Source organism: Aethalodelphis obliquidens, unplaced genomic scaffold, assembly GCF_003676395.1.
Source record: "Aethalodelphis obliquidens isolate GAN/ISIS:26980383/991018 unplaced genomic scaffold, ASM367639v1 scaffold4, whole genome shotgun sequence".
NCBI lineage: Eukaryota > Metazoa > Chordata > Mammalia > Artiodactyla > Delphinidae > Aethalodelphis > Aethalodelphis obliquidens.
Genome location: NW_020837948.1, coordinates 52,509,326 through 52,527,664, shown reverse-complemented (window position 1 = coordinate 52,527,664; position 18,339 = coordinate 52,509,326). Strand labels below are relative to the sequence as shown.

The 18,339-nt window shown below is 37.1% G+C and overlaps 1 protein-coding gene across 5 annotated transcripts in view; it reads left to right on the top strand.

The window, feature by feature from the left end:
• The window catches only part of ATG10 (autophagy related 10), a 222,796-nt gene that overhangs the window by 11,595 nt on the left and 192,862 nt on the right, over positions 1-18,339 (top strand). For all 5 annotated transcript variants that reach the window (XM_027100701.1, XM_027100699.1, XM_027100702.1 and 2 more), the window contains exon 2: positions 3,482-3,601. In XM_027100701.1, coding sequence (XP_026956502.1) covers positions 3,576-3,601 — 26 coding nt within the window. In that variant the 5' untranslated portion in view covers positions 3,482-3,575. The remainder of the gene's footprint in view (positions 1-3,481; positions 3,602-18,339) is intronic.

Below are 18,339 nucleotides of genomic sequence, written 5' to 3'. Positions count from 1 at the left end.
TCTTCTCACTATGCACAGAGGTTCCTAACTTTCTGGTTAAGACCCCTCAAACAATCTGTTGAAAATTATAGAATCTTTCCTTTCCAAAATATAGATAGGCATATACATACAAAATTTAGTGTAAGATTTCATGACCCACCAGAAGGCTTATTAAGAATTTGCTGTATGCATTCCAGCTGGGCAGTATTCACCCTCATGGTTTCATTTGTCTCTTTTAAACAGATGACTTGCAAATCTCTTAAGTTCATTTTAGCTTGCCTCCATAACTTAAGATGCATATTCTTTCCATTTCATTTCCATTTCATTGCCTGGCTTTAGATCCTCATGACCTCTCATCCAGCAACAGCTTCTAACTCTCCTCCCTGCCCTCAGGCTGTACCCTTCAGATCCATCTTCCACAGAACCACCGATGATTTACTATTCTGACCTTTTCAGCTCCAACATCTGATTCTCTGTTTCCTGTGGAGACAGTCCAAACTCTGGCATGGCACACAAGTGACCTTTCAGGAAGTTCATCACTATTCTATCTGGTATCTTTGAGGCCCTTTCCATCCATTTCTCCTCCACTAGTGAGGGCAGACAGATTTAACTTGCATGGGATTTGACTATCTCTGTCTTACTATACTCTCTTTATCATGTTGGTGACATCAAACTTGCGGTTCTGTACACCCTTACTTACCTTGGTTCACACTGTCCTCCCCGCTTGGACCACTATTCTAACCCTTGTGCTTCACTCACTGACAATTTGCCCTGCAAAAACTCCTACTTAACCTTAAAGGTTCATCTCCACCCTCACCCCAGACACTTTCCCACACCATCCCCTCTTTGTAAGGAACTCTTCTTGTGCCTACCATAATCTGTGCATCACTCCATTGTATATACTTTAACTCGAAGTCCTCTTTTGCATTGCTGTCAGAATTAAGAATTGAGCTGTTAATTGAGAAATCTGACTAAAGCTAGAGTTAAAAAAATACATTTGTACTTAAAACATTTTATTTCAACTTAAAACATATAAACATTCATTTGCGAATTTTCTCATGTATGACCAAGGCATTTTCTTTGAGTATGGGTACTTGATTGGAATTCATTGTTCATTCTTAATTATACTGAACCTGGAATGCATCCCGTAAATTTCTAGTTTTGGTTTAAAAGAAAGAACTCAAGCCACTTGTGCCGCAATCTGAGTGCATAATCCTTGATTTGTATGATTTTTTTCCCCCTCAGCCAGTCTTTTCAGTTGTATTGTCTATAACTAGTTCAATAGTAGTTTGTTTTTTCTTATGAAGACTTACCTTTGTAGTCTTTCCAAGTCTTTATAAAGTCTACGTCTTAGAAATAACAGTTGTGTTTCTTTTTTACTTACATTTTATTGGTTTGGTTTGTGTTGCATTTAATTAAAGTATGTATTTATGATACATGAATATGGTTTGTGAAAGTACACTCAACTGATAGGAGCAGAGATGCTTCATAAAAAGCATGCTGCAGACATCAGTCATTGTTTTACAGAGGGAATAGATGCTGTGTCAGTTAATCTGGCAAGTTGAATGGAGGTTGGTCTTATAAGAGAGTTTCTGCTGTAATTATTGTTACTGGTTATCTCCCTTCATTGCAAGATAAGTTCTTTTTTTTTTACAGTTCATACTTCATTTACTTATTCATTCATCCAACAAATGTTTATCAGGTTCAGTCTAGAGCCAGGCACTAAGCTGGGTGCTGGGGGTACCAAGATGAATTAGACTCGAATCTTGTCCTCAAGATGTTCATGGTCTAGTGGGGGAAACAAGGTACATCTTGATGGAAGCATCCTGGAGGGACACCTGTAGAATGTGTATGAGTTTGCCAGGTGGGTAAACGCTTCTGCAACCACGAAGGACAGAGAAGTAAGCAGCTGTAGAGTGACTGTCCCCCAGGTAACCTTTGGCAATGTCTGGAGACATTTTTGGTTGTCACAACTGGGGAAAGGGACGCTACTGGCATCCCAGTGGATAGAGACCAGGAATGCTGCTCAACATCCTACAATGCTTCATTCAAGATAAGTTCTTACAAGGCAAGAACTATACACTTTTTCATTTTTGTGTATCTAACCTTTACCTATGCACAGTGCCTACTACTTACATACAATATGTATTTGTTGGATGAGTGAACAAATTCTTATGTAGGTCATACTAAATTTGAATATTCAGAAAGAACACTGGACTGAGAATCAGCTAGTATAGACAGATCATTGGCCCCGGAGCCAAACTGGGGTTTGAACTTTTCCTCATTTGTATTCTTGAGCAGATTACTTACTCTTTTTCATTTGAGGAATGAGGATAACAGCAGCCTTTGGGTTGTGTGAGGATTAAATGGGAATGTGAAGTGTCTAGCATAAGCCCCTGACATAGTAAGCAGTTAACAAGTGCTAATTGTCCTGATGATGCTTATCACTAATGAGGAGAATGTGGGAATTCACTTGGTCCAACTTTTCTCATCAAGAGACTTGAACTATATAATCTGAGTTTCCTTCCAGCTGCTCTAAAATTTTCTTTCTATAAACAATGTTTCATGTTTTAGATAGATTTATATAACAAATATGTGGGTAATCCTTGATTTTGGCACACTTGTAAACTCAATAAAGTAGGTAATTAATTAGGTGATCATCACCTTACACCTTGCAAAACAAATACTTTCAGGCTTTAGAACATCTTTTGTTAGTGAGTTGAACTCTAATATAAGGTGTGAAGAACAGCCCAGCTCCACTAATCACTGTGATGCTGCCTATATAGAGCTAAGGTAGGAGATAGAGAAGGAAGCGTGAGGAGGTTGTTTGGAAGCATTAGCTTAGAAGAAGTGAGATAATGAACACTTGAAAGTTAATTTATGGACAAACTAAACTTTTTGAACCATAGATACGTATTTGTTATCAATACAAAGCTAGGTTTTGGGTTTTCATGTTTTTTTTTTTAAAAAAAAATAAATTTATTTATTTATTTATTTTTGGATACATTGGGTCTTCGTTGCTGTGCACGGGCTTTCTCTAGTTGCGTGAGCAGGGGCTACTCTTCGTTGCAGTGCGTGGGCTTCTCATTGCGGTGGCTTCTCTTGTTGCGGAGCACGGGCTCTAGGCACGTGGGCTTCAGTAGTGCGGGCTCTAGATCACAGGCTCAGTAGTTGTGGTGCACAGGCTTAGTTGGTCTGCTGCATGTGGGATCCTCCCGGACCAGGGCTTGAACCCGTGTCCCCTGCATTGGCAGGCGGATTCCCAACCCCTGTGCCACCAGGGAAGTCCCTGGGTTTTCATGTTGATCACATTTTCTTCCTGATTAAAAAAGGGGGATAGGGTGAGAAAGATGGAAACAAAACACTTTTTTTTTTGGAGTGGCTCTGAGGTTATTTTCCAATATACATCCCAAATTTTTGTTTGTTTAAAGAAATAAGTGAATTAGCTGAATTCTTTTTAGTATTCATTCCACAGCTGATGCTAATAGTTTTTATGTTTCAGTTGTTATTTAGTATGGAAGAAGATGAGTTCTTTGGAGAAGAAACGTTCCAGCATTATTGTGCAGAATTCATTAAACATTCACAGAAGATAGGCGATGGCTGGGAATGGAGAACTTCAAAGGTAAGAAAATTTTATTTTCTATTTCAATGGGGTTTTTTTTTTGTTCCCCCCCGCCACGAAAACCTCAGTAATTGAAAGTAATGTATGAAAGCTAGTTTGATTTAGTAGAAGGCTTAAATTGAAGAATGTTTTAAAACAGATGTCCATTTTATTACTTCAGCTATATATACTCATTATAATTAGGCTAATGAAGTATTATCTACAAAAGTCCTTAGGTGAACTGCTTCAATTTAATAATAAGAGTTGTTAGCATATTAATTATCTGAATGTAAACAGATGCTTCTGTGGTGCTTCAAACCATTTGCTTACACTATTAATTTTCTTAGGAAACTACTTTTGTCCAGAGAGTGGAAAGATAATCCAGAAACCAAACCATAGTCAAATAATCACAAATTCTGAAATATTGAGGACTGTATTCACTGGGAATTTCTTAATAATATAAATACTTCCAAAACATTCTTTCTTTTGATTCTATTCAGTAGTAATAATGTAAAAGGTCTATGTACTCATTTATTTCCACACATACATTTGGTAAGGTTCTCTGCCAAAAGCTCTTTAAGAGTTCCTTGAAATACTGTTCTTAGAGAATAAGTAAGTTTTCTCTACTTGACATTTTATCTGATCCGTGAAAAAGTGGTGAATCCTGATTCTCTGCTGATTAGCTGTTTCCTATATGAAATCTGAGAAATGAGAACAGTTTTGAGCTTATTCCTATGATTCAGATCTAGAGGCTAGGGAAATGCAGGCCTTGATCAGATCTAGATTGTCACTGGGAGGAGAAGCCATGATTCCTCTTGGGTCGTATATCAGCTAAGCTTTGACAGGGGAGCTCATGTGAGGGTTCAGAGGTATAGAGTCAATTTCTTGTGGTGGATTCTAGCCCCACTCTCTAAGCTAGTGATGGGACAGTTCATAAACTTTTAAGGCATCTCTTGCTCTAGGATAACATGACCTTACTAGCATCTTTTATTAATTTTGTTCCTGAGTATTTAAAAATTTTGTTTGCTATTGTGTTTGAATTTTTATTCATCTTATTTCTTCTATGATTATTATTGACATATAAAAGAACTGCTAATTTTTGTATATTAATTTTGTAACCATTCAGTCATCTTACTGAATTCTCCTGTTAATTTTCATAATTTTTCAGTGATTTCTCTTGTGTCTTCTAGGTAGAGTGAGGTTATCTGCAAATGAGGAGTTTTTTGTTGCCTTCTTTGTAATATTTCTCCCTACTATTTATGAACTGAGTAGAAAAATGTTAATAGTAATAACAGCTCTCTTTGTCTTCTTCCTGACTTTAATATTAATGCTTCTGATATGTAATGATTAAAACGTTGGTTGTTTATTCATTGAATGAGAATAGGTTTCTGACCCCTTTTGTCCTGTAATAATTTGTGTGATTATTCCTTGGGAACTTCCCTTTTCACCAGGTTAAAAAAAGAATTTTTCTTTTATCTTAAGTTGGAAGCAGGATAATAGAGATTCCTGTTACCATTTCAGTGACCTAGCAGAGTTGGGGAGCAGAAAGGTAGGAAGTTGGGTCTGTGTGTGTATGTATGTGTGTGTGTGTGTGTGTGTGTGTGTGTGTGTGTGTGTGTATGTATGTATGTGTGTGTGTTGGGAGACTCTGGGGAAGATCTCCAAGAGACAAATTTTATGTCAGAAGTTTCTTCACTGAATTTGTTGAAACTAGTGCCATAAGAACCAGTTTCCAGGATTTGTTTTTATTCTGGCCTGGCCTCTACTTCACGGATGGGTATGGCTAAGTCTAGTTTCTTGTTTGCTGCCACTTTCTGCTGAGTTCCCTACCCTTTGGAGTAAGAATTGCACCTTTAATTAAGGGCTGTTCTCTTTAATGTGGGGGTAAGCCTGTAGATAGTATCAAAACAAAACAAAACATTCATCAGAGAAAATCTTTATAGCCTTAGGGTAAGGACTGCAAACTCAAAAGTCTGTGAAGACCTGGTTGGGTAATGTAAGTGGGTCAAGCTGCCAGGGACAAGACAGAATGGACACTGAGTCTTGGGGCCTGTGGCTGACCAGAGTGCTTGGCCTGAGACCAGGTTGGAAACATGGGCCTAGGGTTTTACCAGATCTTCCAAGAAAAGTAAAAAAGATTTGGGGATAAAATCTAAATTTTTAAAGGTTGGCAACTAATTAAAAAAGATATTTTTTAAACACAGTGAGGACCAAACCCAGCATGCCAGTGATGTATAATATGTGGGCTCTGTGTGGCCAGTGGGTGACTTCTGGGACTGGATGTCTGCATGGTGTTGACTGTGGTTTCTCACCCAGCCCTGCCTCAGTGCATGCTGTTGATCTGAATTAGGAAAAGGGACTCCAGCAAGGAGATCCCTCTCTTCTGTATTTTGGAATATTAGTATTTTTACTACTTAATTTCTGCAGTTCTGTACCCAGTTTAAGAAGGAAATTGTGAATCAGTCACTTTATTTCCTTTAACCTTCCATCTGTATTACATCTCAGGCTTTGTGGGACTGTTTGGAGACAATACTTAGAATATTCTTTTACTTTTTAGGCTCCAGAAATTAATTTTTATATTAAAAATAGTTGTATTGATGTATAATTGACAAACAATAAACTGCACATATTTAAAGTGTATAATTTGATCAGTTTTGACCTATGTACGGACCTTGAACCTTCACTACAATCATGAGAGTGAACATATCCGTTATCCCCAAAAGTTTCCTAATACAACTTTTTAATGCCTCTCTCTGCCCCTTTTTGCCCCTTATTTTTTAAAAAACCTTTGTTTATCCCTGTATGTAGAGGCTCCTTTAAAGAGTACATATATTGTCACTCATACGTTCAGGTTTGTTCACAAATCACTTTGGTACCACCCATTTTATTTTTTAATTTTAAAATAATTATGACAATGTTTAGAGAATTGGTATAATTCAACTTTTTATATAAGGCAAAGCATCATTTTTTCCTGCAAAGTTGATGAGAAAAGCAATGTGAATTAATGAAACATGTAAATAATTTAAAATTTTTGAAAGGAAGAAGTTTCTTAAAATAATCAAAATAGTCCTAATTTTTATATCTGGAGGTATGCAGATTAAGGAGAATACTTCTAAATCAGTATTTTTTCAGTGGGGCTTAATTCTATTGGCATCTGGGCAGGATAGTTCTTCTTGTTCTCCTACCCCCATCATCTCCAAACCCTTCAGGAAGGCGGTACACTTTTGTTGAGAGCCATTGTTTAACATGATGGTCTGTCAGATATTAAAGATAGTGGTTAATAGCATGGGCTTCAGAGTTAGATAGACCTGAGTACAAATCCTGACTCTACCATTTACTAACTGGATTTTAGACAAATTACTTAATGTCTCCAAACTTCATTTTCTTTATCTATAAAATAGGAATAATAGTAATACTCACCTAACATGGCTATTGTATACGTTAAATGAGATTTGCATTCAAAAAGTTTAGCACAGTTTCTGGCACGTGGACAGTTATATTGTGGTTATAATTTTTAGTTGGTTGTTTGAAATTTTCAGCATCTTTTGTTATAGAAATAAAGCTATGAATGAAATTGTAGTTAGGTTTTCAGAAACCTTCATGAAAATCTGTTAGCACCAAATATACCGTAATTGTCTGTAGTGTATTGTTCTGAATTCTCTACAATAAGGGGAGCAGAAGATGGTAAATAACAATGAATGCAATTGTTTGAAACACATTATAGGGTTACGTTGTTTTATTGCACTTTGCTTTATTGCACTTTATGGATATTGCATGTTTTACAAATTGAAGTTTTGTGGTAACCCTGCCTCGAGCAGGTCTATTGGTACCACTTTTCCAACAACATTTGCTTAATCGTGTCTCTGTGTCATATTTTGATAATTCTCACAGTATTTCAAACTTTTTCATTATTATATTTGTTATGGTGATCTGTGACCAGTGATCTTTGATGTTAGTATTGTGATTGTTTGAGGGTGCCAGGAATCCTGTCCATTAAGACAGCGAACTTAATAAATGTGTGTGTTCTGACTGCTCCACTGACTGGCCATTGCCCCATCTCTGTCCCTCTCCTCGGGCCTCCCTATTTCCTGAGACACAGCAATATTGAAATTAGGCCAATTAATAACCCTAAAATGGGCTCTAAGTGCTCAAGTGAAAGTAAGCATTGCCTATCTTCACTTTGAATCAGAAACTGGAAATGATTGAGCTTAGTGAGGAAGGCATGTCAAAAGCTGAGTAGATGAAAACCTAGGCCTCTTGCACCAAACAGTTAGCCAAGCTGTGGATGCAAAGCAGAAGCTCTTGAAGGAAGTTAAGTGTGCTACTCCAGTGAATATGCAAATGATAAGAAAGTGAAACAGCCTTACTACTGATAAGAAGAAAGTTTTAGTGGTTGGGATAGAAGACCAAACCAGGATGACTTCCCATAAGCCGAAGCCTAATCCAGAGGAAGGCCCTATCTCTTCAATTCTATGACAGCTGAGAAAGGTGAGGGTGTTACAGAAGAAAAGTTTGAAGATAGCAGAGTTTGGCTCATGAGGTTTCAGGAAAGAAACTATCTCCATAACATAGAAGTGTGAGGTGAAGCAGCAAGGGCTGAATGTAGAAGCTGCAGCAAGTTATCCAGAAGATCTAGCTAAGATCATCAATTAAGGTACCTACACTAAACAACAAATTTTCAGTGTAGACAAAACAGCCTTCTATTGGAAGAAGATGCCATCTAGGACTTTCACAGCTGGAAAGGAGAAGTCAATGCCTGGCTTCAAAACTTCAAAGACATAAAGGCTGACTATCTTGTTAGGGGCTAATACAGCTGGTGACTTTAAGTGGAAGCCAGTGCTCATTTATCATTCTGAAAATTTTAGGGCCCTTTAGGTTATGCTAAATCTACTCTGCCTGTGTTCTATAAATGGAGCAAAAAAGCCTGGATGATAGCACGTCTATTTATAAGTGGTTAACTGAATATATTAAGCCCACTGTTGAGACATACTGTTCAGAAAAAAAGATTCATTTCAAAATAGTACTGGTCATTGACAATGTACCTAGTCACCCAAGAGCCCTGATGGAGATGTACAAGATTCATATTGTTTTCATGCTTACTAACACAGCATCCATTCTGCAGCCCATGGTTCGAGTAATTTCAACTTTCAAGTCACATTTTGTAAGAGATACATTTCATAAGGTTATAGCTGCCAAAGATAGTGATTCCTCAGTTGGATCTGGGCAAAGTCAATTGAAAGCCTCCTGGAAAGGACTCACCATTCTAGGTGCCATTAGGAACACTGTGATTCATGGGAAGGAGTCAAAATGTCAACATTAACAGGAATTTGGAAGAAGTTGACCAATCCTCATGGATGACTTTGAGGGGTTCAAGACTTCAGTGGAGGAAGTCACTGCAGATGTAGGAGAAATAGCAAGAGAACTAGCATTAGAAGTGGAGCCTGAAGATGTGACTGACTTACAGCAATCTCATGATAAAACTTGAACAGATGAGGAGTTGCTTCTTACGGGTGAGCAAAGAAAGTGGTTTCGTGAGATAGAATCTACTCCTGGTGAAGATGCTGTGACGAACTGACAACAAAGGATTTAGAATATGACATAAACTTAGTTGATAAAGCAGAAGCAGCGTTTGAGAGGACTGACTCCAGTTTAGAAAGAAATTCAAAATGGGTAAAATGCTATCAAACAGCATTGCATACTACAGAGACATCGTTGGTGAAAGAAGTGGTCAGTTGATGTTGCAAACATCATTGTTGTCTTATTTTAAGAAATTGCCACAGCCATCCCAACCTTCAGTGACCACCACCCTGATGAGTCAGCAGCCATCAACATCAAGACAAGACACTCCACCAGCAAAATGATTATGACTCACTGGAGGCTCAGATGATGGTTAACATTTTTTAGCAATAAAGTACTTTTTGTTCATACAATGTGTTTTTAGACCTAATGCTATTGCACACTTAATATAGTGTATACATAACTTTTATATGCATTGGGAAACATAACTTAGTATAGTGTAAACATAACTTTTATATGCATTGGGAAACCAAAAAATTCATGTGACTCGCTGTATTTTGATATTTGCTTTATTGTGGAGTTCTGAAGCCTAGCCCTTTATATCTCCAATATATGTCTGTATATATCTTAAAAACCCATGGGCTCATAATGTTAGAGAAGGAGGGAGGGATGGGGGGGGTGGGGAAAAAGAGAGAGAGAGAGAGGGAGGGGGAGAGAGAGAGAGAGAGAGAGAGAGAGTGAGTGAGTGGAGCAGAAGAGACTCCAAACCTAACTCATTGAACACCATTGGGAGTATCTAGGACATCAACTCATCAACTCCTTGGTCTGAAAATTGTTAGTCAAAAGGAAAGAAATAAGCATTTATCCTGTCTTTCCTGCATGAATTATATCTCATAGTAACTAAATAGCCTAATTTGATAAGGAAAATTGTTTTTTCCCTGAGAATTCCATCTAATAAATATGGAAAGGATGATAGAATTAGAAAGTCACCACTTTTCAATCCCTAATGAAATGAATTAGTCAACAATAATCAGTAGATGAAAATATAAGGTGAAAAATTGATGTGAAATTTACAAAAGAGGGATTGACTTATCATTACCTGAACCTAGCATTCAATCTTATCATTACTAAAAATAGAATATCCAGATATTATGTACTTTCTGAAGTTTTATAACCTGAATCACAGAGCACAGTCTATGGAATATTCTTGCCCCCAAAGATGAACCTGAATAGAACCAATTAAGGAAGACAAGTGATAGAGGACCAAGTTAATTGACACCACAGGAAGCAAATAGAAAAATTCAGAAATCTAAAGGACATTTGACCCAGTTTCCTTAAAAAGTTAATGGTAGGATAAAGAAGTGAGGAGGAGGACTGCACTTCTAACTATTTAGAATTAAGGACCAGTTTTTTGTTTTGTTTTGTTTTTAAAATATCCTTGGGGCAGCGACCAGTAAGCTGTCCCGGTGCGCAAAACTAGTGTGCAGCTCAGATCATGTGAGACTCAATCACGGGAGGGTGAGATTACCAGCCTGGTTCACTAGATGGGTCCACTGACCATGCACTTGGGTGTGTTGACAGTGTCAACTTGCTATGAAAGTTTCCAAGTCCTTACTTTCCTTTTCTGAATTTATCGTATTGACCCATAACAAAGAGTTTGCAGATTGAGAACAGTTTTGGGACTGGTAATTTACAATTAGTTCTTGAATTGGCACCAGTTCAGACCACATTTTGAATAGCACTACTCTAAATTAATAGAAATCAGAAGGCATAGCCTAATGTGATGTGTGAACCTTCTTTGGACCCTGACTCAAATCAACTGTAAAAGGACCTTTTTTGAGACAGTTGGGGATATTTGATTATGGACTAAGGTATAAAATGATACTAATGATGTTAGCAAAGAAAAAAATATACCAGGGATAGATGAAGCAAATGTGGCAAAATCATGACATATATTGAATCTAAGTAATGTGTATATAGGTTTAATTTTGGTACTGTTCTCTCTACTTCTTTGTATATTACATATATGCTTCCTTTTCTTCCGCGTCATCACAATTTATTCTTCACCCTAAACTTTATTCATCATAGCATATGTTCTTAGCCTTGTCTTAGATTCAGAGCCCTTTTGGGAATTTGTGCAGTTTAAAACTTCAAAGCAACTTGCCTTCTAAAATTTTTTCTTTTGTTTTTGTGTTTTTACTCACTGGATATGAGTACATTAGTTCTGTGATATCACCTTTTACAGGTTATTGGTAAAATAATTTCCCATAGCTTTTCAACTATATTCTCTCACTTTTGTATAGCAGAAACAGGAAGAGAGACCATTCAGGTACTGAAAACAAAATATTCTATTCTATTAATACTAATTTTGAGATTAAATTTTATACAAATAACACTAGATTATTTTGTATGTTACTCGTTTTTTTAAAAAATTTTAAATTGAAGTATAGTTGATTTACTTTGATTTACAATGATATGCAGAAGAATTGTTTATTTTATTTTATTTTATTTATTTTGGCCGCATTGCACGGCATGCAGGCGGCATGAGGGACCTTACAAGACCAGGGATCAAACCCATGCCCTCTGCAATGGAAGCACAGAGTCTTAACCACTGGAACGCCATGGAAGTCCTGTTATTCTTAAAGAAGAATTAAAAGGCCTCTGCTCCCCACCCCCTATTAATCCCTGTCTCTTCAGTTAAACCTACTTGATTATATTTTGAAATTTCATAGCAGCACACTAGAAATATTTTGATTATTTCCCTGACAGCTTAGGAACCCTTCTTGAAAGGGCTTATTTCCTAATTTATATAGAGTAAAAATTTTAAATTTTATTCTTAGAAATTTAAACAATTTAAATTTCTTTTTGATTCCTGATTTTTTTTTTTTTTTGCGGTACGCGGGCCTCTCACTGTTGTGGCCTCTCCCGTTGCGGAGCACAGGCTCCGGACGCGCAGGCTCAGCGATCATGGCTCATGGGCCCAGCCGCTGCGCGGCATGTGGGATCTTCCCGGACCGGGGCACGAACCCGTGTCCTCTGCATCGGCAGGCGGACTCTCAACCACTGCACCACCAGGGAAGCCCTTGATTCCTGATTTTTAATTCCGTTTTAATTCCTTCCTTTCAGTAGTCTTTCACTATGATTAATTCACATTGATTTTCTTAAAACCCTTCAACATTATCCTAATTACATCAAATTCATATTTTTAAAATAGATTCTAAAATATTTCCATATCTTACTTCATTCCATCTTTTAACACTATCTTGTTAGAAAACCCACCCTATCCTTCCCATCAATCCTGCTGCCGTGCTGAATTTCTCACTTTGTTTATTTGCACAGATATCTTTTTTTTAATGTCTTACTATGAAAAATTTTAAGCATACAAAAGCAAAGAGAATAGTATAATGAATTCCCATGTACCTATCACTTAGCTCCCACAATTACCAACTCACAGCCAGGAATATACTGTTTTAAAGCATATATCATGAAGTGACATGATATATTTCAATTAAGTTGACTTTCTTTTTTCCCCTTCCCCCATATGTCTTAAAATTATGGGTTTTTCAAGTGCACTTTAAATTTATTTATCATTAATATTAAAATTAATAATCTCAGAAAAAGACTCTAGAGACATAAAATATTATTTCTACAAATTTTTATTTATTTAAAAAATTATGGTAAAATACATATACATAACATAAAATTTATCATCTTAACCATTTTTAAGTGTATAGTTCAGTAGCCTTAAGTACATTCACATTGTTGTGCAACCAAGTTCCAGAACTGTTTTCATCTTGCAAAATCAAAACTCTATACCCCTTAAACACTAACTCCTCATTCCTCCTTCCCCAGCCCCTGGCAACTACCCTTCTACTTTCTATGAATTTGACTACTCTAGGTAGTTCATATAGGGGGAATCATACAGTATTTATCTTTTTGTGACTGGCTTATTTCACTTAGCATGACATCTTCGAAGTTCACCCATTATTTCTACAAATTTTGACTTAGGGATTTATAAAGTAGAGAACTAAACAGAGAATTGGGGGGTGCATTTCCGTTAGATTATGACATCTTGAATTACATAGCCTCATTCTGTTAAGAGATTTCATTTCTTTTATTTTGAAGCATGACATTATTAAAGAGAGTTAAAAGTGCTTTCTATGTGTGTCTAGTAAGACTAATTTTTCATCATGTCTCCAATTTGCTGATACTGTATAAATCCTACTGGCTAGTTCTATCAGAAACATAATCAAATTCGAGAGTAAATAATGGAATTAATATCTTAAATACGGTTATTTTACTTTGCCTATGCATTCATTTTTGTGGTATTTATACATTGAGTTGTTGGAAGTAAGGCTTTCTATTTTAAAGGTGAAATATTAACTATCCTCTTATACTTTTTGATCTCTATGTACACAATATCCTTAGACAGATTCTTTGCTAAAATTTAGTGACAATTTTAAGGTTTATGAAAAGAATAGACGTTTCCCACAGGTTTCTTAAGTATAATATTGCTTTATGTGAGTAACAAATAAATACATTTGTTGGCCTGAAATAATTTTGCTTAACTTTTATTCTTCTTCCTCCAGCTTATTAAAAACATTTTTTATATATCCCAGTATTAATCCTTTTTAGGGTGGCTGTGAGCATGTTATTGCTATTAGTTTTAGTGTAATGCTGTATTTGTTTAAGTCATCTACTGTGAGTTAATGAAATATCATTTCTGGCCCCAAATGTCACTAGATAAAGATTAAATATATTGCATTCACATAGTCTCTTGATTAGACTAAAGTAGAGTTTTTTTAGTTTATCTTTGGAGATTAGGAGAAAAATGCACTTGGAGCAGCATGCTGTGTTTTTGTAACAAACATTGACTCATAGTTACACTAGGTTTTTCATTCATAATTTATTGTGTGTTATGATATGATCTGTCACTTAAGCATATGCAAATCTTAAGCAATCACTTCAAGAAGAACAAGTTGTATTACTTGTGAATTAAATATTTTTGAACACCATTTTTAAAGACTATCAAGAGTATCAGAAAGGAAAGCTGTAATACTTTACAAATTTATCAATTGAACTTAAACAGTGATAGTAATTGTGCACATTTAACAATTAAAAGCACATTCTTGGCTGACAGTGATGTTTGGGTTCATTGAGCAGGCTGGCAGACTCTATTTCAAAAAGTCTCCTAGGGAGTTAACACTGGTAAGTTTATCAAGCCCAGGATCTGACCCTCAGATTCAGATAGAATAGAATGGATAGAATGGAATTCAGATAGAATGTCTCTCAAAGAGGGATCCACATCGAGCAATGTCAAATTATATATATATATATATATGTATATATATATATATCCTTTGACATTTGTATCCTGATATATATATATATCAGAATCTAATTTATAATGAATAGAATTGTCAAATGAACTGGAATGCTTCTGTCATTGTGATGATTCATTTTGTTTTGTAAGTGGGCAAATCACAATTGCGTGAACACAGAATGAGTACAAATTCTCATGTGTAGTTATATGAATGAAATATTTAGTGGCATAATCTAAGAGTGGCATCATACATCTGGCTCTGCAGTAGGGATAATCTTACCATTTGAGGCCAAGTTGTTTAAAGTAATGATATGTAGGGTAGGAAATCTCTTTCTTGAATAGTGTAGTGGGCAATGCTAATGTTTCCTCCACTGATCTCATTTTTTTTTTTTTTTTTTTAAGTTTTAATGACTGACCAGTCTCTTTTAGTCACCATTTGATTATAGCCAAATCTTGCAGACTGGGGAGCTATTCTGTCTCTTTAGGGTAATTTGCCCATCTGCTCTGATCTATTATGAGTTAATTTCATGCTTGAACTCGAAAAATGCTTATTTCTAAAGCCTTGGATTGGGCCTCCAGTTACAGACAGCATTACCCTGATCTTGAATGTTTGTAGAAATAGAAAAAAAAAATCATAAAAGAATCACATTACCCTAATACAATTGTGGTTGTTTTGGTGAATTTCCCTCATGTGTAGGCTTTCATTTTTAGGTCCTCTTAAACACGTGTTGCTAAATTTCCTAAATGGGATTTTAATGGTTGTTCTTTTAAATTTAAAATATTGGAGTGAAATTACATATCTAAAACATTATCTTCCCTTTTAGGAACAGAATAGGTGTTCACTTTAAAGACTGATTCTGCTAGGTATATGTTGTAACTGGTTACCTAAATGAACTGTCATACTACTTCTAGTGCTTTTAAAAATAATTATTTGGTGCTTTCCATGTCATCTGACATAGCAAAAATATGGTTTCTTTTCCAAAATATATGGCTTCATTTTGGTCATATTGTTTTAGTGACAATTTCCAGAACTAATTGCATGCTATAGCAGCAATCACATGTATTCTTGCTTTACAGCATCCTTTTTTAGGCTGACAACACTTTGTAAGTATATGGGGCAGTCTTGTTTTCTTCATTTTGTGTCAAGATAACTTAAATAAACGAATAAACTTGGACACCGAGATAACAATTGACCTGCCCAAGTCTGAGCTACCACTGGAGCAAGGACCCAGGTCTTTGGACCACTACAGTCCCGAATTTCCATTTATTTATCTGCTTCTAAATAATAGCCTTTGTACAAAGTTTAATCACATAGGTGATCTCACAGATTAGAGTTCGGTAACCTCAAGCTCCGAAAATTGAGCTCCTCATCTTTCAACCTCCTGTCAGTTGACTTCTTTTTTTTAGTAGATGGCTCTACCATCCTTCTGGCTCAGGCCATAAACCTGAAGGCTTTTACATTCCTCTGTCTCCTCAATACCTAGACCTGATGGATCATTATATCAGTTTATTCCACCTTTAAAAATCTCTCACATTGGCTTACCTCTGCCTCCTCTGCCCTCCTTTCCCATTGCCACTGTCTTGGCTCAGGCCATTGTTTCTGCTTTCTGTCTCTGATCTCGTGCTCCGCCAATCTGACTTCCACCCTGACAGAGTGATGTTATAAAACGCATTTCCAATCCATTACTCCCTGGTTAAGACCCTTTAGTTATTCTCCATTATTTCAGGATATAGTTTAGGGTCTTTAGCTAAGCATACACAGCTCACGTCTAAAAAAGATGCACTATTTTGAGTCTGGCTTTGTTTGCTCAACATTTATTTATGCATAACTTTATGGTCAGTGATTGGTCAGAGGTTATGCTTGGACACCTGAGCATGATGGATGGAGTAAGACTTCCACCCTTCCCAAACGATCTATATGTGGGTTGGGGAGCACATTCAAAGTTCAGGCAGGTTTCTACTCTGCCCTGCCTTCTAGTTTCTTCCATGTCCTCTGTTCATGTGAGCAGCTCCACCATCAGCCCAGGACTTGAGGACAGTATGGTTTTCTTGAGGCATGTGGGTGGAGGCAGCCAGGGTTGTTTGCAGAGTTCAAGCCCCTCTGTGGTCTCTCATTTCCAGGATCTACCTATTACCTTTATGGTTTTGTTGTCAGGAGGTTGCTTGTCCCAACTGGGATGGCTACCTCAGACTTGCTCCTGAGATTGCTACATTTGCTGGCGATGCTGCTGGACTGCATATTTTCATCTTTGGCTCCAGATCAATTGAGCCTCTCTGGCCTTGAAGCTGCCCTAGCCTACGGTCCAGGGAGAACCCTATCCCTGACCACCTGACCACAGGGGAGGAATGGCAGCAGCCCCAGGCAGGAGTGTCACAGAGTCCCACTGTTCTTACCCTAATTTCAACAGTGTTTCATTAATAAGTACTTCTTACTAAGTTATTTGACTTTGGTTGATTACCAGAATCCTGAAATGGTTTTTTTTTTTTTTTTTTTTAACAATTTTGAACAATTTCCAAGTTGTTTTTTGGAGAAGATTTGAAGTCCTGCCTCCTGACGCCACAGGATGATTTTAATTTGCATTTTCCTAAAAACTAGTTCATTTGAGCACCTTTTCATATGTTTATTAGTTTATTGTACCTTCCTTTGTGATTTGTTTGGTTAAGTCTTTTGCCCATAATCACTACATATTTTTCTGAGATTAAATTTAAGCAGATAGGTAACCCCACCCTCAAGTTTGGCTTAGAAGCCTGCCCCTTCTCTGTAGTTTCATATAATTGACGCACAATTTTGTATGGTGGTTATCTGTATACTTGCCTGATTCCCCACAGTAGTCTGAAAGCTCCTTGACTGCAGGAATTTTGTTTCTGTACCCTCACTTCTATATCCTTGGTGCTTAGTGTAGTAAGCACTCTATATGCATTTCTTTTTTTTTTTAATTTAATTAATTAATTAATTAATTTTTGGCTGCATTGGGTCTTTGTTGCTGCGCATGGGCTTTCTCTAGTTGAGGCGAGCGGGGGCTACTCTTCAATGCGGTGCACGGGCTTCTCATTGCAGTGGTTTCTCTTTGTTGCGGAGCACAGGCAGTAGGCGTGCGGGCTTCAGTAGTTGTGGCATGCAGGCTCAGTGGTTGTGGCTTGCAGGCTCTGAGTGCAGGCTCAGTAGTTGGGGTGCACGGGCTTAGTTGCTTGGCGGCATGTGGGATCTTCCCGGACCAGGGCTCGAACCTGTGTCCCCTGCATTGGCAGGTGGATTCTTAACCACTGCACCACCAGGGAAGTCCTCTGCCAGGTTTTTTATTTGTGTAAATGCATCTCATTGTATTTCATTTCATTGTATAATATATTGTTTGAAATAAATGGGTCATTGACTAGTAGTTAAAAACCTATTTGTTTTACAAGAATTTTCATTAAATAGTAAAATTCCTTTTTAGTAGAATGAATCATTGGGTCCAATGTTATTATGTAATGTTATCGGCGACCTCTAAATTTATTGCTGCTAAGCTCACTGGTAAATTCTTTGATCTTTTAGTAGTATTTGACAAGGATTGATCATTCTTTTCTCCTTGAAATACTTTTTTCATTTGGTGTCCTTACTCTCAGTTTACCGCCTATATTACTCTTCACTCCTTTTCATAACCTCATAATATTAGGGCAGCCAGGCACACTGACTTTCTTGCTGTTCCTCAAACACACCAGACAAACACTGCCTCCTGGGGGCCTCTGAATTGGCTGGGCCCTCTGTTTAGAACCCTCTTCTTCCAGATATGACTAACTGCCCCCATCCCTCTGTCCTCCCATCCCATGTGTTTCCTCACGTGTCACCTTCTTTCTGAGGCTTCCCTGACCACCCTATTCAATATTTCAAACTACTTGGTCCACCTACCTACAGCCTCACTCCTGATTTCCCTTATCCTCT